The sequence below is a fragment of the Pundamilia nyererei genome, unplaced genomic scaffold (genome assembly GCF_000239375.1).
Source record: "Pundamilia nyererei isolate P.nyererei 1_Seehausen unplaced genomic scaffold, PunNye1.0 scaffold00211, whole genome shotgun sequence".
Lineage (NCBI taxonomy): Eukaryota > Metazoa > Chordata > Actinopteri > Cichliformes > Cichlidae > Pundamilia > Pundamilia nyererei.
Window position 1 is genome coordinate 916,617 of NW_005187612.1, and position 22,950 is coordinate 939,566.

The window sequence follows — 22,950 nt, forward strand, 5'->3', positions numbered from 1 at the left end:
GTGTGTGTGTGTGTGTGAGAGAGAGGCGGAGGACACGCAGGCTGCCGCTGCTGTGAGAACTGAAGACGAGTCCGTGCTGAACAGCAGGTCCTGCCCGTTTGATCAATACAATGGTAGAACTTCACCACTGTAAATATTGACACTGTTACGATATAACAGCATGAAATAGCTGCAGAAAAGCATAATCATAAAAACGATCATTTGCAGAACCTTAGACTGCTCGAGTTTTCTTTTTTAAACGAAGCTGCTCTGAATGAGGTAGAACACGGTTATTTAAGCACAGCCAGATTTTTTTTCTTCTTCTGTTTTTTAGAAAACCATTTTCAGACTAAATAAAGTACCCCTAATGTGTGTGTGTGTGTTTTTTCTTCCCCGGTTTACACTATAGTGTGTATGCCCTGCCCAGAACTCATCAGCGCTAATCAGATGCTGTCAGTCATGTAAAATACTCAGACAAGTTACTGACACCCAAATGAAGCTGGCTCTGCTTTGATTTAAAGCCAAAGGCACTCGGGCTGTGCCAGAAAGATAGATGGGCATCTCGATTGGCACCTACTAAGCTTAATGCCTCAAGTGAGCCAATGGCTTTTGCGAGGAACTGTGCCACTGCCGAAGGCCTCCCAGGCCTGAGTCATTGGCTCGCTAGCATGTTTTTCTTGGCACCGGTATCAGCAGAACCTGCTCTTGAGGTAGAAAACTAATTATACTTCTCAAACTATTTTCATTCCAGCACTGTGACGACACAGTGCAGGTCAGTCCAGGGGAACAACGGCACTGTCAAAGAATATTCTCTACAGCTCAGCTCTGCTGGCTCACCTTGACGCACTCAACTACCAGCCAAAGGCGCAATATGCTGTAACATTTTCACTCCAGATCTTTTTGGATTTTTTTGAAAACACAGAAGCTAGGGTGATGAACTCAAATGTTATTCTTTCCTTAGCCTACATAAAGTTTACAACTTAGGCTTTAGCCAGGGAATTTTCAAAAGTGATACTAACTTGAATTTTACTTTTTTTAAACATTTACCAACTGTCTGTTTAGCTAAATCTGGTTTGTGCTGACGATTTCTTTGGAGTATTCACACAGAGGACCATCTGGTATATACCTCGGGTCTGCTTAAACATAGCTTGTATACTTAGGTATTTTCCCTTCCAGTCACAGAGGTTAGCACACTGTTTAAACTCAGTAGGTTACAGTGTAGATAAGCTGCTGTACAGTTGGAAAGCTGCACAGAAAACAATGGACTGATGACAGGAGGGAGGATGACTGGCAGTGTACATACCTGGAAGAGGGTTCTTGCCTGGCTCATTGTTACTTGGACTTCCTGACTGCTGAGAGTCTGCAAACACACAGAAAGAAGGGCCGGGGATTAGCTCAAAAAGAAGGCAGCAACGTCTCGCTGAAAGTGAAATATTTTCTTGTCAGCGCTGATTATTTCCAGCAAAGGTCAAATCGTGCAACTTGAAAAATTACGTAACTATGCAAACCGACTTTATTTTTGTTTTTTCTTATTGTAACATGTAACACCTTTGTGGGAGCAAGAAGTCATTTGCTGCGCGAGCGCGTGAAGGTTTTTTTTTCCTCTTTTTTTCCTTATCTGTTTCTCCAGGAAAGTGCACCCACTGCACAATGAACAAGTCGTTTTTGTTTGAACAGGATTATCATTAATGAGAGAGTAAACTGAAGCAAAAGCTCTGCGTCTGACACGGACTAACCTATAAACCTAAATGTTTTTACCCGCAGACCTCTGGGTAATTTTTCAAAGAGGCTGGGGGTGTGTTGGGAGGAAGGGGTGAGGGGCATACAAAATGTGTTTGGTCCTGCTGCGCAAGGTACAAGCACAGAACAAAAAACGTAGAGAGAGGACAGGAGGGGTGGGGAAACACAAGGAAACATGAGTGGAATTCTTTCCACCGGTTATGGTGCGCAGGGCTGTGGTATGAGGCCACGCGGACTGATGTGTTTTACCTGCCAGCCTAACTGGGAGGGTAACGTATCATTCCTCATGAGTTCGTCATCGCCCAGTGATTGATCAAAGGCACCTTTTTTTGTTTCCTTATAAGTCGTGCAGCATAACAGTCAACATCGGTATAAACAGGATATTATAACCGCACGCTAAAGTATATTAAGACCAAGCAATGCCTGGCAGGGGGCTCCTAATGGGACCCCAATAATAGTTCAAACCAGTCCAAGCCCATACATGCCCCGGGACAGACGGGGTGCACTAAGAAGCAGCAGAGAGATTACCATCTACACATTTAACATGAGACCCAAGAAGCCAGAGACGGTGAACTCAGATACCCTCGCCTTGGAACAACACCCCTTTTCCTGCCGCAGCTCTCATGAGCTGCGTTACAGAGGCAACGGAGAGAAGGAAAAGAGAGGCTGGTGGAAGAGAAGGGGAAAAAAAAATACGTTGAAAGATTTATTCTTTTCTTGTTCTCTCCCTATGTGGTTCTCCCGCTCTCTCTCTCTCTTTCTCTCTCTCTCGTTCCCCCACTCCTAAATTTGACTATTAAACAGGACTGCAAAAACAGAATGTTCTTGGCCGAAGCTCAACAATGACAAAGCAGGGAGGGAACAGGACCATACATTAAGCAAAGGGGGAAAAAAATCCCGCTTTTAATGTTTAACTTTTAAAAAATGTATGCGTAACATACAAGTTAAAGGCCAACGGTACAGATCTGCTACACTTCCAAAACATGTGAAAACTTGAGCGCGACTTGTACTTTCATCATCGAACTGTTCAGCTGTTTGAGCTTTCTCCTAAAAAGCTAATTTCGGTTGCTCCCTTATTCACAAAGGGTCGCCACAGCGGGCAGCTCCACATTATTTTATTTTTTCTTTCTTCAAAAAAAGGGATATTGTCTCCTCTCAGGATCGAACTATGGATCTTTTTGTTTGTTGGGCTGATCAGCAGTAAAAAAAGACTTCATTTAAAGTTGAAATAAAACAGAAAAAAACTAAACTTGACAAGCTGGGAAGCCAGAAAACAAATGATACCGCTCCTCACTAAATTATTTAAATGAGTAGTCAGCTATTTAAATTATTAGAGTAGATTTGGTCAATACTAAAATCTGCGTGACATCGCAACTTGCACATTGAACGTGTTCAAATCAATTTCAGACATCAGCCAAATAGCTTTCTTTGCCTTCCACCAACACACAGAGAGTTCCTCCTACAAACACACACTCGCACAAACTTTTACGTGAAGTTAGCACATGTCCATAAAGTTATCGCACGACACTCAGTGGCCTTGTCTCCCCGATCCAACCACCACCACCCCCCCACTCCATCCCAATTGCCACTTTCCGAGTCATCCATCAGTCTAGTTACGACTGCCAACTCTACGCTGGCTCCCCGAGAAGTGCTGAGAGGGAGAGAAACAGGCAGGGGGCGAGAAAAGAGCACAAGAGAGTAGGGAGGAGGTAAATGCTGAAAAGGCAGCGCGGGGAGGGGAAAAGGGAGCGGGGAGGTGGGAGAGCTGCTACAGTTCGGTTAGATCGGATCAGAGTTGTGCGGTTTTTTGTTTGTTTTCCTTTTTCCTTTATTTTTTTTCTACTTCTTCGAGGGCTGAACAGGCAACCATGACAAAAAGAGCAGATGGTCGTGGCAATTAGAGATCCCAGGCAGCATCTTCCAGCATGAGGCCCCACTGTAGCACCAGGAGAGACCACCTGGATGACTCAAGGTGGGATACAAGCATATGGCACATCTGCCAGGTCTGCACCAGAGCTGGAAACACCTCCCCTATTGCATTACATTTTATCTTTGACCCAAGAAGGGCAGCTTCACGCTCCCTCTATTTTTTCAGTTTGATTAAAATATTTAATAAGACGCTTGCACATTTGGGAGTCTGCGGATGTGCTCGTTTTATCTCTCGTTCTCGTTCTGGGCTTTTCATGCCCCGTGGTGTTTTCTGCATGCATTTTTTATTTGTTTAGTGCGACCTCACTAAATCAACTTTCTATCAAATCTATTTAGATGACTAAATAGGTAGGATTGAACAGTCTTAGCTTGTGATGCAACAGGCTTCAGAACAAAGCGCTCGTTTGAAATTGTGCAAACAAGATAACCGTGCTGAACTCCAAAATATCAAATGAAATTTCATATAAAAGAGGCTATTCTGAAAAAAAAGATTGCACAAAGTAAACATGTGGTGAAGCACGAGCCTGAGGCCTGGTATCTGTATCTACAAGGTGTCCTTTGCAGAAGCCCAGCCAATCCGATAGTCTTCAAATAAACAGTAGTGTAACCTGTAAATAAACAGTTGCGGTCGAGGAGGCTCGGCTTTGCCCTGGGAGTTTGGCAGGGCTCGATCGCGAGGCCAGACACCGCACACACGCGGCCTCTCACATAAACACACGCGCGCGCACACATATACACACGCGGCCCTTTTCCAAAAACAACATTTCTTGGCACCCTCCGTCCCTGCCACTTGTTTAAATAAACAAACCGGTTCATGAAGGAAGCAGAAAAAAACACAGTACCACGTATGAATCAGATTATCTGTTGTTACTCAGCAAAAAAAAAAAAGAAAGAGGGGGAAGAAAAAAGCAGGAGAAAAGGCTTGTGGGTATTTTGGATGTGTCCATGAGTTCTTACACCTTCTTGTCCGGTGGGATACTTATCATACCACTGTAACGATTAGGGCAATTAGGGGTAATGGCAACAGAAATCTGGCTCGGCAAGAAAGTTTCGCAGTGCTTGTGAGGTTTCTCCACGCCCAAGTGTGTTGCTCGCCTGGATTTCAGAATCACTAAAACACACACATACACTCTCCCTAACCCACCCTCTTCATTTTTGGCATGATACCCATTCTGTTCCCACTAAATTGCAGAACACACATGCACATACGCACACAGTGTGGGTTAAATTAGCCACATAGTTTGGGAAAGTTGCTTTTTCCCCCCCTTTTCTTTCTTTCTTTCTCTCTTTCTTTCTTTTTTTTTTTTTTGGATTACTGCGGTGCACGTTTCTAGTCCGCAAACACTTGCAGACGCGTACAGATATCCTCCACAAAAAAACAGTGCGCACGCGCAACACGCACGCCCTGCAGATGCATACCGCTGTCGACATTTCAGGAGGAGAAGCCTGTCTGGCAGCCATTTTATGCCGAGCGGGGTTCTGTGCACATGTATAGCACTCTGGCTGCCAGAGGCATGGGTCCCGAGCCAAGACGCATTTCAGCAGCCTGGGGAGGCGAGGGGAGGGGAGTGTGCGGAGGAGAGGTGCAGAGGGGTGGACTCCCAGAGAAGTAGGGAAACAGAAAGAGGGAGAGGGGCAGAAAATATCGACCTAATTACGGAGCGCCTCCGATGCGTAATGTTTCGACAATACAGCTGCTCCTGAGTAAATATTTGATGTGGCCGAGCAGACTTTCTGCTCAGTGTCCTCCTGCTTTTCTTTCCTCTTCCGGTGCGGGAGCCTCCACTTTGTCCTTCCTTGGAAATGCACAGTCCAAATACGTATCAAGTGCTTGTGTGTCCGTGTATGTGCAGCACAGGGGTCACACAAGTCGTGACGGCGTGCATAAATGACTGTACATGTGCTGGTATGTAATATGTGTGTGTGTGTGTGTCCCGTGTCCTCCTCTGCTCCTGGTTTCTATCATTCACAGCTTTTGTCGATGACCTCACACTACTCGGGCTGGCTTCCAGCAGAACCTGCTCCCTTCTCCAAATCTTTTTCTTCTCCTCGCTATCTGTCTATCGCTGTCCCTGTGCCTGCAACAGTATCCCTCCTCTATTGTATCTTTTCATACCCGCCTCTGTGTGCATATCTACTGTTCAGCGTGTATCTGCAACGATAATGTCTTATCCAGTACGAGGTGCGCGCTCTCTTTTTTTTTTCCTTCTCGCGTCGCCTTCTTTTAACACTTTTCTCTCTTTTTCTTTTAATGTTTCCATCTGTGCCGGTGCCCCCCACACTCCCGTTGCCGCCTTTTCTAATGCCCCCCATCACCCCCCACTCCAACCCACCCAACCCTTCTCTCTCATTCTCTCTCTTTGTCTCTCTATCTTTCCCTTCTCTCCCTCCCTCACGCTTTGTTGTCTAAACAAAGTGGCCTTTATCAGGATGAGCCGCAACCCAAACAAGCCAAACAAAAGATATGGGCGAGAAAATCTGCCCGCAGAAGAGGGAGGATCTTATCGTGCCAGCCTTTGTGTGCCAGCCTGCCAACTGGCGATGCCTCCCACCGACGACCCCTCCCTTTACACACACACACACACACCAAATTCTGGCATCTCACCCCCCCCCCTTCCTCATTAGGACTCATGCATGGCATTCTGCATAGGGCTGGCACCTGACCTGGCCGAAAGGAGAGTGATATTGATGCCGAGGGTGAAGGGAAGACAAACGCTGTGCCAAATTGAACGCCATCTTGGGGCGGCGTTGTCTCATAAGGAGGGTGAGCTTTGACGAGGAGGGGGGAAAGCTTCCTTTACATATATTTGGTAGGACTGAACTTCAACACTTTGCACGTAGCAGGATGTGGTAAAGTCTAAAGAAAATGGCTCTTACGGCCTCTTCTATACCACATGGTTGGTTTTATTATCAGTGATACCTCTGCACAGACTGATATAGATACCATTGTATTCCTCTGACTGACTGTGTTGCAGCAGTGGCGGCCATACACTGTGTGACACTGTAATGATTATCTCATAATTGGAACAAGCCAAGTATTTCTTATTGGCTTAAAGGAGCACCTGGTAATCCGGATAGCTACCCTATCAAATGACTGCCACTGACGGGGAATGCAGGTACAGTAGGATGAGTTACACGCAGACACGCACACACACAGACACACACACACAGATATACTCAGTCAAACGAGTGAAAAAAAAAAAGCTCAGAGAAAGTGAGAGGGGCAAAGTTGAAACGTCTGTGAGAACAATGACATGTTGCCTTCTTTTCTCTAAGACAGACACCCCAGACTTGTTCAATAGACCAGGAGACACACACACACACACGCACACAGTAGGTCTGTCAGGGTTTTGAGACTTATGGAATCAAGTGGGATCCCAGCCCAGACAAGAACAATGAGAAGCCATACAGTGTGTGTGTGCGCACGGCTGATTTTGTGTGTGACCCAGCTCATTTGTATCTCTCTGTGCCCGTCTCTCAATGGAGTGCACGCTCACGGCCGCTGCCGCCTCAGTGTGTATGCCCATGCGTGCGCGGATCATCAGTTTGTGTGTTTGTTTCTAATCGTTGCATACTAATGCCGGTGAAGAGCAGGCCCTCTTTCTCTTGGCCGAGTCTCTGTGCCTTCTCCTCGGTAAACTCTCACGGCAGTGAAAAGAGGAGAGCATTTTAACTGAGCCGGGAGGACAACAGGCTCCTCATTGAGGTCACCAAACAGTGTGGACGGGGAGGGAGTGTATTCAGTGGCGAGTGGGCCTTGAACAAGGGACTGAATGGCCTGACGGATCATTAGCCACACCGGCCCAGGAGAGGAGAAGGAAGAACCTGGCAAGCTCAAAAGGATACGCGGCTATACAACTAAGGATGCAGATGAGGGTTAATCCATCTAAAATTCAACTTCCCCACCTTTTGAGCTGCGAAATAAAGTTTACCCACCTCTGTGCGGACGCACAAATCGCATGCATTTACAGTCATCCGCACGCTATGACATACACGTGTGTACAAATAGGGGCACGCATGCCACATCCTGCGGGAAGCCGATGTGTGCTGTGCGAACGATGCAATCGGCAAACCGGGCTGCAGACGAACTACGCTACACAGCGACGCGGCACAGTGGCTCATCTGTCCAATGAAAAATGAGCAGGCTGGTCTCCAGTCAGCACACTGTGCCCCACTTAATGTTTCCAGCTCCTTTCGCTCTCTTCCAGTTCACCCTTTCCTCACAAATTGGACTTTCCTTTCACTTTTTACACGACATTCCTTTTTCTTTTCTTTTCACGAAAATCTGCTCTTTCTCTGTTCCTGACGCTTTAAAAAAGATCGTTTGCAGCCAAAACTTTTCACCTCCGACAACCCTGACACTGTCTTAGAAGTATGCGCAAATGTATTTATGAAAGCCGTTTGTGCTGAAACCACTTAAATCAATCAACCTTTTTTTTAAAAATCATTTCTCAAGCAACAATTTTTTCTTTTTTTTGGTATCAGCTTCTAAAATGTGAAGATATGCAACTTTTCTCGCCCCTCAAATCTTTGTAAATTGAACATTTTGAACGGGTGACTGTTGATAAGTCAAAACAAACAATGTGAAGGCTTAAGTTTGAGCTCCCGCAGATTCTAATCAGTGTTTCGGACTAATATCTGATTATGTAAACTAAATAATCTGCTAGTCGGAAAATAATTAACAGATTCACTGATAATGAAAGCAATCATCAGATCTTGGACCAAAAATTGTTTAAACGTGGATTAACTGATTTTCCAAAAGTGTGGTCTCGTCATCATCCACAACTTAAACGACCATCAGGTCCAGACTGTGAGAAAAAGAGAGCGCTGCATCTGTGCGTGAGACAAAGGGCCAATCAATGGCCAACGCTGCATCTTTTTTGCTATGCACCAAACAAACAATTAGCTTTGTTGCGGTGTAATTGACTGGCAGGACCGGGTGGCATTTACATTCGCCCGCTGTTGCCACCCTGCCATTCGGCGAGCCGGGGGTAAAAAAAAAAGAAAGAAGAAGAATGGGCCCATACAAGGGTGCAAGGTTGGCCACATCTCTCTGGTTCGAAGACAGTGCTATTTTTCCACGGTGGCAAACTTCCAAGCAGGAGCTTTTTTTTTTTTTTTCCTTAAATGCACGTCTGTGGAGGAAGGAGGGGAAGGAGGGTGGAGTGAGGACGAGACTATAGATTTAATTATGCATGCGTGTTTTCTCATTCATTGTAGTGGTGGGAAGGGGAGAGGAAGAGGGTAAGAGGGGTGTGTGGTGGGACGTTTGGGGGGGGGGGGGGGGGGCAGACCAATGACATTCCGTCGTTGTAGTCCTCCTCCTACACACATACACACACAAGGAGCAGTCTGGGAGCGAGCCGCTATAGGCTAATGAGGTGACACTCACCGTCTGGAGACTAGCCAAAACAGTCCATTAACTCCTAGCCAGTAGTTAAGAGGAGAAGAAGGAGAAAGTGGTTGCAGGGAGGGTGCAGAGGAGAAAAAGGGGAAGCGGATGAGGGAGAGGAGGAGGAGTAAGGGGGGGCAAATGGGTGAGGTAGGCGGCTAGCTGATGGTTGGTGGGTGGAGCTTGTGAGGGGGTGAGGAAAAAAAAGAGGAGAAAGTCTGAAGTCTTTCAGGATGTGAGGGTGGGGGGTATTTCTGCAGTTTTGTAGTTGTGAATGAATCAGCGGGGTGGCTAGTAGAAGGGGGGGCTGTGCACGAGCGTTCACTGTTGGTGAATATGCTCTGTGCAGGCAGCTCTTGAGGAAAAGCAAGACTCTGTGTGTGTGATGGAGTAGAGGTGGCGGTGGGGCGGGCGTTGGATGCCACGAAAGAGAGAGAGGACAAGGGAGATAGATCCAAAACCCCCCAGCCAGGCAGACAGACCTTTGACAGAGGAGCTCTGTGATTCGTCTCTTTCATCTTTAGAACCCCCCTATCCAGTCGGATAATTATGAGACAAATGCACCGGACCCCTGCTGCTTGAGTGGCAATGGGCATTGGAGGCCAGAAACACATAGAGGGTTCAAACCTGCACGTCTCGACTGGTCCGGAGGGAGGAGGGACAGAGGGAATGAGAGATGGCGGGGGTGTTTAGGGGTCTGGGAATTTCCCCACTCTCCCAAGAGAGACAAGTTGGCCAACAGATCATAGTTCAGGGACAGCTTGGTTGTGCTACTAACGAGGTTTAACTCCGCTTTACTTCCATTCAACTTCGACACACACACACACACACACACACACACACACACACACACACACACACACACACACACAGAGTTAAGAAGTATCACACTTTTACGGTTTATTTTCAAAAACGTATAAAAGAAAACTTTGGAAAAACGCTGCCAGATTTCTAACTTGTAGCTGGCTCAGTTAGACGGATCCATGCACAACATGTTGTTTTATTAATGTAATTGATGTTGCTCTGGTCTGCACTGATAAGGCAGTACAGTTAGGAAAAGCAATGCTACCTACATCTTTATCTTGCACCAACCACCAAACCCTGAAGGCCTTATCCCTGAAGCAAACACACATGCAAAATACTGCTTTATTTGACTGGTAATTCAAATGAAAATCAATGTGCCAATCTGTACGAGCACTTTGAATTCAAAAGTGATTCATGTGAAAGAATTTTTCCTTTGGGTTACAAATTTTAACTCAGGCCTGGGCAACTCTCTGTGCCCGTTTCTGCCTCTGCCAGTGACGTGTCGGTGATTGTCAGCGCTTACGACGACATCAGGCCTCAGCCAAGAGGACTTCCCACTGGCGAGGGCCGCGTCAGGGTGACTGGGTGCTCCCTAACAGGGCAAAATGGCTCTCCTCCAGCTGGCCACCCATTGCCACTGTTTGCACTCCCTGAGGTCTGCCAAGCAAGCGGCAGTAAAACACACACAAACACACATGCCCACACACACCTTAAAGTGGGGACGTGGAAGGAATTATCCGATCATAGAATGCCACCACATCTAAGACCAGATCTTGGCCCAAAACAGACAAGGAAAACAAAGCGTGCACTCATTCAGACGATTTTGCTGGCACTGCTCCCTTGGAACGGGACACAGGGTGGAGAAGGAGGTGGGGGGGGACAACCACAGAGTTTAATGTGTCATTACAAGCATAAAAACAGACTACTGACATTGCCAACAGATGTCGAGCCAGTTTATATTTGCCATTACAACTCCAGTAGGGAATGAAGCGGCAGGTGCAAATGGGGCTTTCTTCTTTACAATCCCAGCTACTGTGCTGCTGCATCATCATGTCTCCTGATCTATTACTCAGACATGGATCATGGGTAGAGGGCTCGGTGCCTTTGGCACCAATCAAACTCTGAATCATGGTTTGCATTTGTCCTCTTCATCCAACTTTTAGATACTTAGATTTCACTTAAACACCACATGGGCTAAGCTCTCTATGAGAACCCGAGGCTTAATAATGCTTACACCTTTCTTGAATGTCTCACTCTAAATAGTGCAACAATGACAGAAAGATGTCTCTCATTCTCTCAACACTCCAAAGAATGCTCAGTTGCAGCAGGGGAACTGAGGAGTTTGTTGGTGGTTTAAAAACCGGCTGCATGCTGCATGGTCAGTAAAACCCCTCCTTTCCTTTTAATGAGGCTGGAGGACGGTGCTTTCAGAGCCCCCACCCCTCAGCCCCATCAGAGCTGGTCCGAATCAAAGCAGCCGTGGGGATCAAGGCTCGGGGGGCAAGAGGGTGAGTTGGGGGAATGGGGTTTCGGTGTCTCCACTGGCACAAGACCATTGAATGAAGCTATTAGGGGGAGTGAGGGAAATTATAGGAGTGATTTCACAAAACCACTACTCTTGCAAAGAAAAGCGATTCTTGTGGAAACGCTGCACCGCTTAAATTCTTACTCGGTGAGCCACGGTCAGATGCAGAGCAGTGGTTTAAATTAAACAGCGTCATAAAACAGATTCTCACGTAACTCAAAAGGGAGTGACAGCTCCTTGCCCGCCACAAGGTCAACGCTTTGGCAGTGATCCAGAGTTAGTGGAGCTCCTCACCTCCTCGTGGACCCTCCGACTGTCTGGAGATATCCGACTAACAGCAGTCAAGGTGCAAAACATCTTTTGTGGTTGCAGGTCCCCGATGCAGGGTTTAAACACAAACATTCAGCGGCTCGGTGCTTTCAACAGCCTATCCGCTACCACAACAAAGCGCCACATAATCGTGATTAAACATCTGGGTCTTACAGGAGATCAAAATGCAAATCTGATCTTTCGGGTTTAACCGTTTACTCCCTTTGCTGCACCACAAGTTATAAATCGCTCTTAAGTGCACGCTAAGCAAGATATTCACAGCCAGACAGACTCAAATGAGTAAGCAAGATAGAACTCTCTTACACATTTAGTCAAGTAAAAAAACCAAAACAGCAAATCTGTTCTCTGTGACTGAGGCCTGCTGAGGCAGCCCCCTCTGCCACTGCAGCAATAACAACATGTGGTTTGGCTGTGCAGCGCCAGCTTACAGTGGGAAGAGGAGAGGCGCTAAATTAATCTCAGATTCTGTTTTTGAAAGTCATAAACAATGCTACAGCGAGGCATGACATCCACAGAGGTGGCCACAGTGTTTGGTCACATGATTAGAGAATGTTACATCAGCAGCGTTGTAGGGTTTCGGGAATAGATTATCATCACAGTGAGCACTCAAACATTACAAATCATATTTACATAGTAAACTGTGGTTATGCTGAGCGTACTGTCTGAAACAATTGTGTGTAGCCAGCACGCAAGCCTGCCGTGTCCCCAGGCATTGTGAGGCTTCTCCCGGTCTTGCTATGTAGAAGAGAAATGTAAAGGGCCTTTGTTTTTAAAATGGGCTGCTGCCAAATTGTTAGGATCATACACAGAACAATGTCATCGGGCCTCACCTGGCAGGTTTGTTTGCAGGTATCATATATATTGTGGTTTTGTGATTATATTCTTGCTGTGATAGAGTTAAGAAGGAAAGGCTTTCAGTTAAGTCTGGCCTTCCTCTTTGCTTCAGCCTTTCCCACGAGGCTCCCGAACCATAATCTCTTGAAATATTTGCACAGATGACGGCAGCACTCGGCTGTTTTGACATGGAGCGGCATGAGCAAGATCTAGCAGTCACATTTTCCATCACTTTTCAGTTCAGGAACAGGAATTCCCCTTTTGCCGCTTTTCTTTGTAACCCACCCGCCTCCCACCACCCTGTACAAGCCTCCCAGCACTCCTTCCTCCACTTCCTCAGCCTGCTAGCATTTGTCCCCTCAGGGCCACTCCACAGGGGCCTTTACACTCGCCTTGCAGCCAGCTCCTGCAACCCTTGCTTTCCACTTGTGCAAGCATGTTTTGTTTTTTTCCCACTTTATCTGAGATGCCAAAAGTTCACTAACTGAGATCAGGGGTGGGTGAGAGGGCAATCAGGGTTGGGGTAAATTCTGCAAGCTGGTGCGGAGAAGAGGTATCGTCTTTAGTGCCCTATAGCTCAGCTTAGGAAGGCAAGCGTGGCTGTTTTCTTTATGTTTTTTTAAGAGCAGCAAGTTTTGGAAACGTGATCGTGTTTGCATTTGACTTAACTCTATCATTCCATCACAACTGCACACAACTGCACTCACACACAAAACAGGCTAAAGTGTGCACACACTCACAAGCATTTCCCATTTTACCTCATAATTGCTGATGAAGTGGTTTTTATATTCACAGAAAGTTTTCCTCAAGGTGTTTTCACTATCTGGGGTCCTACAAACTCCTCGGTGTCCTCATTTTGCCTTTCATCCGTCCTTTTTTTTTAACAATTAGTCAGACCGAATGCATATGGTGAATCATCAACTTGCAAATTCATCATTTTATTCTAATTAAAAAGGTAAAAATTACAAACAGAAACTAATGCCATATTATGCCTACAGTTATTTAAGAATTTTAGTTATTCCAAACTGTAATTGCACCTAATTTGCTGTGGAATCTCTTTAAAGGTCATAAAAAAATTATCTCCTGACACTAGCCACAGTTGCATCATGGGAACTGGAAGGAATATCAAAGGGCCACCATTGGAGCAGACTCTGTAATCCTCCTCCTGGCAAGCATCTACATATATACACTCGACCTTGCCAAAGTTTTTTTTTTCCTCCTGAGGGCCTGCTTGAATGTGCATGTGCATGTAGAAAACACTATCTCTTTGCTGACACTGACGGCACAACAGACTTGTTGCAGTCGCAGCTCGAGCAAGGTTGGCAGCCCTGCAGAAACACTTCCCATTTGTGGTGTGGGGCTTGGTCCAAGCCACTTGAACTTGGCAAGGCTTACCTGGAACAGCCTACCCGTAGGACTGCCACAGACTCTCCCCCTTCAGCCAACACAGCCAGCCTCACTGTAAACTATAACAGCTGATTTCAGCCACACCTCCAGAAAACTGGCTGCAACTGATTTGCAGGTGTTTATCAAGGAAGAAGGAAGCATAGCTTTTTTTTTTCTGTTTTGCTTTTGTTATCAAATCAAACTGAGCAGGTCCCAAGTAACTCCCTGCTGAGCAGGTTAAGCTGCTGCTTTCCAGCAGGTATTTTGTTATTGAATAATACATCACTGTTAGCAGTTCCTCTTGTTTGTCACCATTCATTGTTGTATAATATATATTAAATGTTAAAAAACTTGATTTGACTGGTTGAAAAAAGTTGACTGAATGTTTCAGGGCAGTATAGAAGCTACAGAACTTTTCACAAGGGACACAATTGTGAGTGCAAGGTGACTTTTTTTTTCTTATCATTTCAGGGAGAATTACACAGATCATATGACACCATATGGAATTCTTTTTACACATAATATATTTCCTTTGCAGCCGCCGTGAAAGGCAAGGCCTACAGGGAGTCCTCTTTAGGAGGAGGAGAGGGAAAAAAAGCTGTATGTATGGTGAGGAGGGAGGGGCGGGTGGGGGGTGGGGGCGGTCGAGGGGTTTAGTGGGGCGGTCCAAGCACGCTCAGCGAAAATATGCCTCATGCACTCGTTGAACTTGGGGCCTGCGCAGGCTTCTCTCAAGGTTACAGGAGAGGCCTGTACTGAGCGGAGCAGGAGAAAGAAATCATGCAGTAGCAGGCCACATGCAACAAGCTTTTCACTGGACTCTGCTCTCTTGTTGCTATTGCTGCTTTCATTTTGGAGAAATGCCGTATTTTAAGTTTCCAATTAATGCAAAAAACTTGTTATATCTAAAAACGCGTCGCCAAACGTATCATACATCCATTCAACAGTATCCCAGCCGGGCATTCAATCTGCGGCAGAGTCAAACCGCTAGTGTCTGTTGCTCGGATAACAGAAGCGGCATGCGATCGCCTTTGACACCAGGTTTCCTTCCCTCCTCGGAGCCTGCCGGGATTCGGGCCATGTATCCGCTGCCGCACCCCTGAGCCCTCGACCACACAAAGGTAGGAAGCGGCCGTTGGAGCGGGGCGCATTGTGACGAGGTCACTAAATCACCGCTCGTTTTATCCACCGCTATTTACGAACATTTCACCAGAGGAAATCATAAAGACAACAAGCCTGAGTAAATACATCTGAGGATGATTGCTGGAAAGAAGGGAGACTACAAAAGCTGCCTTACATGGACAGTTCGGCCACGAAAAAGTTTCAAGGAATACATTCACAAGGCTTGCACACTTTAATCCAAGTTTGATAGAAGTGGAACAAATACAACTTTCTCGGTAAATATTAACTTTTACTGTGTGAAAGGCACTGACTCATTAACACTCATCCTCAACTAAGGTTATAGTCTGACGTGATATCACATAATAATGTTACATAACATATCGGAAGAGAAAAAGATCACAAAGGTCCTACAAGTCAAACATTAATATAGACGTAACAACTCTTTCCTTTGCAGAGATTTAGAGGAGTAATGGCATGCTTAGGAGAGAATGTAGTCACTTTCTTTGTGTTGTCATCTGAGCCTCTCCATTCAGTGTTTTGGTAGCAGGTTTGGCCACGCACTCATGTCAGTGCCTCATTTTTTTTTCTTTTCCAAAGTTGCCAATCCCAATGTTTATAAAAAGACAAGAGTGAAAGTGAAAGAAAAATGACCCAAAAACCTGATCCCCCAGAAAGCAAAAGAAAAACAAACATATTACGTTATATTTATCAAACAATTCATTTATTAGCATTTAATATTTCATTTACCTAGCCCATGTCTCTGCTGTTCTCCTCTGCTCTCTGCTGTTCTGCTCAGCTCCAAAACAAACACAGTGCAACAGAGAGCACAGGAGACCAGCAGACTGTTTTGATTCTGAGATCAGCATTAGTTAGCTTATGTAGCATATCATTGCCATTGCTTGTGTATTTTACAGCCTTATTCTGGGCTTATGATTTAGCTTTTTGGATCTTGTGCCCACAACCTTTCCGGTTATAAAGGGAAGAGATCTGTTTATTTTCTTTAAGAAGCTGGTGATGTCACTCAAAATCCAATCTATTATCCGCATGGCATGGCTCCAATTTAACATGCTTGTCCAGCCTAAAAAAAGAAACTTTTCTGACACTTTCACAGAAAAGTTTAAGGTCAGTCATTCAGATTATTTGAGATGTTATAATAACGTGCCAGTTTTCCTTTTGATACAGATATGTGATGACAAACATTTGGAGATTTGACTCAACATGTCAATAAAGACAAACACGGTGCTTAAGCTGGAACAACAACAACTTGTATTTGAGTTCACCATGACTGACAGAGGTCAAAGGGCAACAGGTAGTAAACACTGGTATTAATGAATCGGTCACTTTGCCTTTCCTCAATAACTAGCAGTCCATTAGCACCTGGTAAAAGGGTCACTTCTATGCTTTACACCAGCTTACGCCTGCTTTCACACAAATAGCGAAGCAAAAATACTCAATGCAGTGACAGAGTTAGAGAAACAGGGTTCCTGGTATATAACGGCAGAAAGACACAGAGGAATTAAGTCTACATAGCCTGCTTCAATGCACATTTATTACTTTGATATAAGCTTATTAAACAGACCAAAAACATTTCTTCAGAGTCAATCTGAGCTAATTTCCCCCACAAAAACCAAAAAAAAAAACAAATTAGCATAAGATGAAGTGGGTCATTCTAATGTCTTGATTAAAGTAGGCCTCAGCTTTGCCCAAGTGGCCAAGCAGCAGACTGCAAGTTCAGCTTTGTGCACTGAAGGCCTTATCAGGGCCTCTTTCGTAAACAAGAGGAGGAGGGGAAAAATAGCCCCATCCAACAAAATAAAAGGGAGCATCAAAGCAGCTATAGAAGAGAATCAGTCAGAGTATTAGACGCCACTAGGGGTTGTCAACGTGATGGCTTAGATGTCACTGGAGAACATCTCCATGGATGTAAAGCGGGCAAACAAATTAAGAGGGATGAGCTCGCACTTGGTGGATTAGTATTAGATTTATGAGGACAACTTAGAGTCAGTGCAAAGCAAAGAGTACACAAGTCTGTCAAAGCTGTGAAGAGAAAATTCACCTTTACACATTTAAGTTCAAGTGACGACCGTTTAAGACTCACTGTAGAGTTATTTGACTATGGAGGTGTTCACGTAAAGAAGATCTGAGGTACATAACAAACCGGCTTGACTTGACAGAACACTATCATTAAAGAAGACTACGACATCATTTCTCTTAGTTAGCACAGGCAACTGTGGCATAGCATCTTCTCTAAAGTCTACCCTTGGTGTCTGACTGTGAGAGGCTGGTGAGGCGAGCCCTACACGCAGGAGTCCAACTGTAAAGGATATGAGGCACGTTTATGTCAACTATGAATGAATGTTTAAATGGAATCTTTGAATGCAAAGCTTCTTGAATTCAAGAAGATGGAAAGATCCTTTAATGAGCTGATGATTCCAGCAGCGGTTTCATCGCTGACTATACGGACTAATACGGCGCCGGGTCCTGAGAGCCCTGAGACACTCAGAATTCCATATGCAAGACGATGCGAGGGTATTTTTAGGCCAGCACAATTTCCCTGTGACACATTTACTGCGAAGGACCTCAAGAGTGATAACGTGTACAAACTGCAGTCTGCTGAGGAGAGCGACAGCAATACTTGGAGCCACAGGAGAGACAGGCCAATTAATGGCAAGACGTCCTCTGAGTGCAGCCCTCTGTATAATCCCACAACCTACTTTATGGCGAACACTCCCCTCTTGCGCTGATGTGTGCATCATTAATCACATTTCATATCAAATGCATATCCCTAGCCACAAATATTCACTCCCAAATCTCTAAACGATGCATGTCAAACACTGTTCTTTACCAGAACGAGCGGCTCAAACTTTCCACATCTGATTATAAAGCAAAAGGAGCTGGCTAAACGTTTAAAATGTTTAATGCAATACCTTTTAAGTTGAAACACCTCCATACTTGTATTTCTGAGCGATACCACGTGAAAAGACTGAAAATGCACTTATGAAAGCAGCTTTCCAGGGAGAAGAAGAAAAAGAAGGAGAAAAAAAAAGTATGATGGTTTTAACTTCAATTTAACCAATGCCACTTAAAGCCAAGCTCTCAAAAGTCTAGCTCAGCACGCAGAACTGGCACTTGAGACATGAAAGGGCAGCTGCGACTTTTGGTTTACATTATATCTTAGTGGTTTCCACATTGTGGCCAGGGGATAAGCATCAGGAGAGGTTTATCTCTGTCACAGTGCTCTATGGAATATGTAAACACTACGTGTAATCAGTGCTGCAGTGAAATGGAGTGCAGGGGCTGTGTGGGAAAGTGAAGCACTTTAGGAATAAGTCGACATCTTTACTCGCTGAGCTCAAGCAAAGATAAGGCGCTGGAAGCAAAGCTGCAGAACCTCTAATGCTACTGTTGCAAAACACTCATTGCTGAAAACTGCTGCAAATGCTGAACACGTGCATTTTTCGATGAACAAAATCAGCAAGCCTTATGCAAGTAGCACTGTTAACTTAGTTTTAACTTTCACTTTGCTTAAGACCTTCGCTCTCATCTATCTTCATCTCATCCATCTCTTGGCTTTACTCTGTCAGCGTGTCTTTGTCCTCGTCATCCACCCAGCGAGGCGGCGGCGCTCCTCCTGTTTTTTTTTTTCCCTTGTGGAGCACGGGTACTTGTCCTAGACGAAGAGCCTCTCTCCCTTCTAGAGCCCAAGTTTTAATATGGTGTCCAATCAAAAGTGATTAAGCATCGCAGAGCACAAACAATGCTGGCCCTTAAATCTCTGTGAACCCTCATTCACTCGAGCGAATGAAAGAACACTCTGTCTGCAGCGGCAGATGACAGACGCGCGCTTGAAGATAAGTCTTCTGCGTGAGCCCTTATCCTGCGAACACCCGCCGTTTGAGCAAATAAAGAAATAAATAAATGCATTACAAAACGCCACACACAACAGAACTGGGTGCCACCTCTAAAAAGGCATCAGTGGGGGAGGAGAAGGCTGTTATTTTGTCCGTCAGTGTTACGTCCCCAACATGGTGCCTCGAGATGATACCTAAAACCAAGTGGCACCGGACGAGGCCCAGTTGAGTAAGTGAACCATAACTCAGCTGATGGGAATTAAGTCAAGAATGGAGGACAAACATGCATGCAGATGCAAAGACAGCGCAGTGAATAAAAAGCCTGTTAATGTTCAAGCACAAACCCAACTGCGAGCAATAAATCACTAATAAAATCAACCAGCTGCCTCAAGCGCAGCGTCTTTCACATGAGAAATTTCAAAAAAGCAAATTTCCCACAAATCATCCTGTCTTGTACATAAATTACCAACAATTACAATGCATAATGTATGCGGTAGTAAAACAATACCCTGAACTAATGCATTAGATACATGCGGTACACAGCAGCATGAACATTTAAGAAAAAGGGGGGACCGCTAACTAATGCTGAAAAGATATTGTTCTTTCTTTTCTTTTTTTAAATGCCAAGCGCAAGAGCAGAATTACTTGGCAGCTGTTGTGCGATTTTTCATCATTAATATAAGAGCTGCTTGCAGAGTTGCTTAAATACTCTTTTTCAGCGCGTGTAATGCAATCTTGTACTCGGTAAGCTTCCATTTCTAGCTGGAATGACTGCGGGAAAATACTGGAACCAGTCCTGCTAAACATGGCAACCCCACTTGCGCGTATATTCTGTTATATTTATTTTTTTCCCCTATAAAAGTCTGCTATTGAACTGTTACAGCATCCAAAAGGCACTGTTAGCAGATCTCTATTAGCCCGTTTCAGGGATTCAATAACCATACACACATGTAGACGCATTAGCAAATTTGAAACAGAGAGAAGCAGACAAGCGTCATCACTGAGAAGTCATGAGAGGGAGGAGCTGGCACTATGACAACAAGACATTAGCCGTCTGCAGCCTGCTGCCGTCAACAAGTCAGCATGAGCACTACCATCTGACTGGGCTTTCCCAACACTGCCCCCATACACTCAGCCAAAACTAGCTCTTGCTGCTGCTGTTGCTGCTGCTGTTACTGGCTCCTGCTTTCAATTTCAAGAGTGGGCCAAGTAATGGCTTCAGCGTTTTGTGGTCTGCCGACACATATGGTCCGTGTAGCAGAACCAGTTCTGCGCCCCCCACCTCCTCCCCTGTAGATCGTTTTGGGACGTGCACGGAGATGTGGGCAGAAGGAGACTGACACAGCCCCAGGGGCTGGCCGCAGTTATGGGGGGAGACGTGTATGGGTCTTGTTATGACTGCCAAGAGAATTGGTCTCAGCGGGGCCACCGCTGCAATCAGTCCAATGCCACAACGTGCAGAACTAACCAAACAGTACTTGTTTAAAGTTTGGCCCTTTCTGAAAATAATGTGTAGGAGGTTCTTAAAAATGCCACCAGCTGCATCGTTCCCAAAGACACTTTATGCACGACCACATGAGGAATCGACCCCAACTTTGACCAAATGGAGAACTCATTAATAATTAGGTCAGCTTCCCATTTAGCCTAATGGCACATGAGAAATTGTATTTACATTAAAAACAAAACTTTTATGAGCCATCATAGGAAGGGCCACATTAACCTTTACTTTATTGCTCCCATCAGCGCTAACATCACCGCTGGCAGTTAGGCTATCGCTGCCGTGGACGCTATCTGGCTGCATGACCTAGATTAAAGGTTATTTGCCCAAGTCACAGAGGCTGCTCCTTTGGCTCGCCCTTGTTGGGTTTCCTTATCGGAGTTTGTCTGGACAAATCTTGGACACAAAGCACCCATTTTGTGCTCCTCTCTGGAGATCCTGTTACAGCGTTCCAGACAACGCGGTCCGCCACCAGTGCCTCTGGGAGCACGGCGTTTGGTTGGGGCGGTGCGATTAGCTGCTTCCTCAACTTCAAGCATATGATACACGTGAACTCCTCTTACGTCCCTGAGCATGCTTTTGTGCAGCGACAGGGTAAAATGATCGGGGGGGGTCAGATGATGTCATGCTGTGAGAATTCGGATAAAGTGACCCTCCCATCCTCATTACAAGACGATCCAAGGGTCCTCCAAGTAAATTCTGCCTTTAGCTACTTAAATACTTTTCTTTTGTAACTACTAAAATTCCCATTTGTTGCACAATAATGTCCTGTCATTAGATGTACTATGGAAATAATTGAGCATCTCCACCCAGCAGTATGCATTTACAGTCTGTGTGTGGATAGAGCTGCCTTGAGGATGATCCAGTGGCCTTATTCCTCCTGTGCTCTACAAGGACAAAGAACAACTAAGAGAGCAGGGTCGAGCGAGGCAGGGAGAACGAGGAAAACGAGAGAGAAAAAGAGTAGTATTCGCTGACCTCATTCTGACAAGCCCGGGAAGAGTCTTTCCTTGGAACCGTTTCGCAATAGCACTGTTGTTTATACAGGTGGTGGGTGAGTCGAGCGAGATATGCAGAGAGCATGCATTTTGCAACACCTCATTATGAATACTAAACACAAGCAGCATGTCAATTCACACAGCGCACACACAAACAAGCACTTCACCCACACTCCAAAGAGTGGTTCACGTTTCATTTAAGTTGTGACATTTGCAGGGAATGCGTCACTTTGTGGGCAGTGGCCAAATCATTCCACTCTGTTTAAATTTCAAAGTCAAGTTCCTTCACACAACCCAAGAGCTGTCAAATGCTACTGTCCCCTCGTATTGGCTGCCGACTGCAAGCCTCTTGGAACGGATGCCTCCGGTTGCCTTGTGTGTTTGGCTTTTGGGCCGTCTTCGGCAACAACATCCACTTGGCCAGAGTTCAGCCCTGTGGAAGGCTACAACAGCCCAAAGGTGGCTGCCAGGACCATTGTTTATGCAACAGTATACTACTGCTAGGTTAAAGGGAAAAAGAGCAAAACAGTGGAGGGAAATGAAGGGCTCCTACCTGCAGAAATAAGCTTCTGTCTTTGTACACATGGTGAGACATTTTAAGAATATTATTACAACTCTTTCTTTTCTTTTCTGGAGCCAATATCTTAAGCAAGTTAATTCACAAATTGTACATATGTGAGAATAACCCTGTAAATTTATAAATACTATGCTTTAGATAACCAACTGTCTTTTCTAAAAGAGGAACACTCTCGAAATGACACAAAATGGAAAACCAGGACCTTAACTAAAAGCCATTTAAATTTAATGAAATCTTACCCAAACTAAATAGATTTTTGTGCTTTTATTTCTGTAACAGTTGAAGCCTGAAAACAAACCCATGCGTAAGTTAATGTAGCGCCTATCTTATTTTCCCCACTAATCAATGAGGTGAACCAAATCCATTATATCTTAGAAAGATGTGGAAAGAAAAAAAAGGAGAAAGGATCCACACAACAGCTGTTTGGTAAACATACCAAAGTAATTGTTCCAAATGCCTTATTTTAACACAGATTAAATACAATTAGAGGCTGTTTATCTAATCACAACAAGTCACTCTGCCAAAAGAAAAACCGCTGTCATTGTTCCTAGCAGTTCTGCTCCGAGGAATTAAGCTGGAAATAGGATAACTTTTTTTTTTTTTTTTAAACATAGCTTCTCTATGTACAGGAAGGAACGTTTACACACTTGCTGCGGGGAAAGAATATGGCTGGATCGTTGGCTGGCCTAAGGCATGGGTCTTCTGAGGTGAATACAAGGAATTCAGGTCAGTGCAGCCGAGACGTTTAACCAGATCAAGCCGCTGCAGCCTGGGTGGAAATAGCACGGGAGGCCACGAAGGGGGAAACCAGTGCGTCACAGCTCCCGGCCTGAATCCAGGCTCACCCCCCACCCCACCTCCCCAATGCAAACAAGAGCCATAACTTCCCTAATGATCTGAGATCATGTACGCCTCACACACACTTCGCCAATAGGAAGCGCTTCCTCTCCACCTTTGACCTCAGAGTGGGTGTGTCTACCTTCGA

At 45.2% G+C, this 22,950-nt stretch overlaps 1 protein-coding gene across 5 annotated transcripts in view; it reads right to left on the reverse strand.

The window, feature by feature from the left end:
• LOC102213149 (nuclear factor 1 B-type) overlaps nucleotides 1-22,950 on the reverse strand; it is a 60,660-nt gene that overhangs the window by 21,106 nt on the left and 16,604 nt on the right. For all 5 annotated transcript variants that reach the window (XM_005748038.2, XM_005748036.2, XM_013914630.1 and 2 more), the window contains one exon: nucleotides 1,283-1,339. In XM_005748038.2, the coding sequence (XP_005748095.1) occupies nucleotides 1,283-1,339 (57 nt within the window). The remainder of the gene's footprint in view (nucleotides 1-1,282; nucleotides 1,340-22,950) is intronic.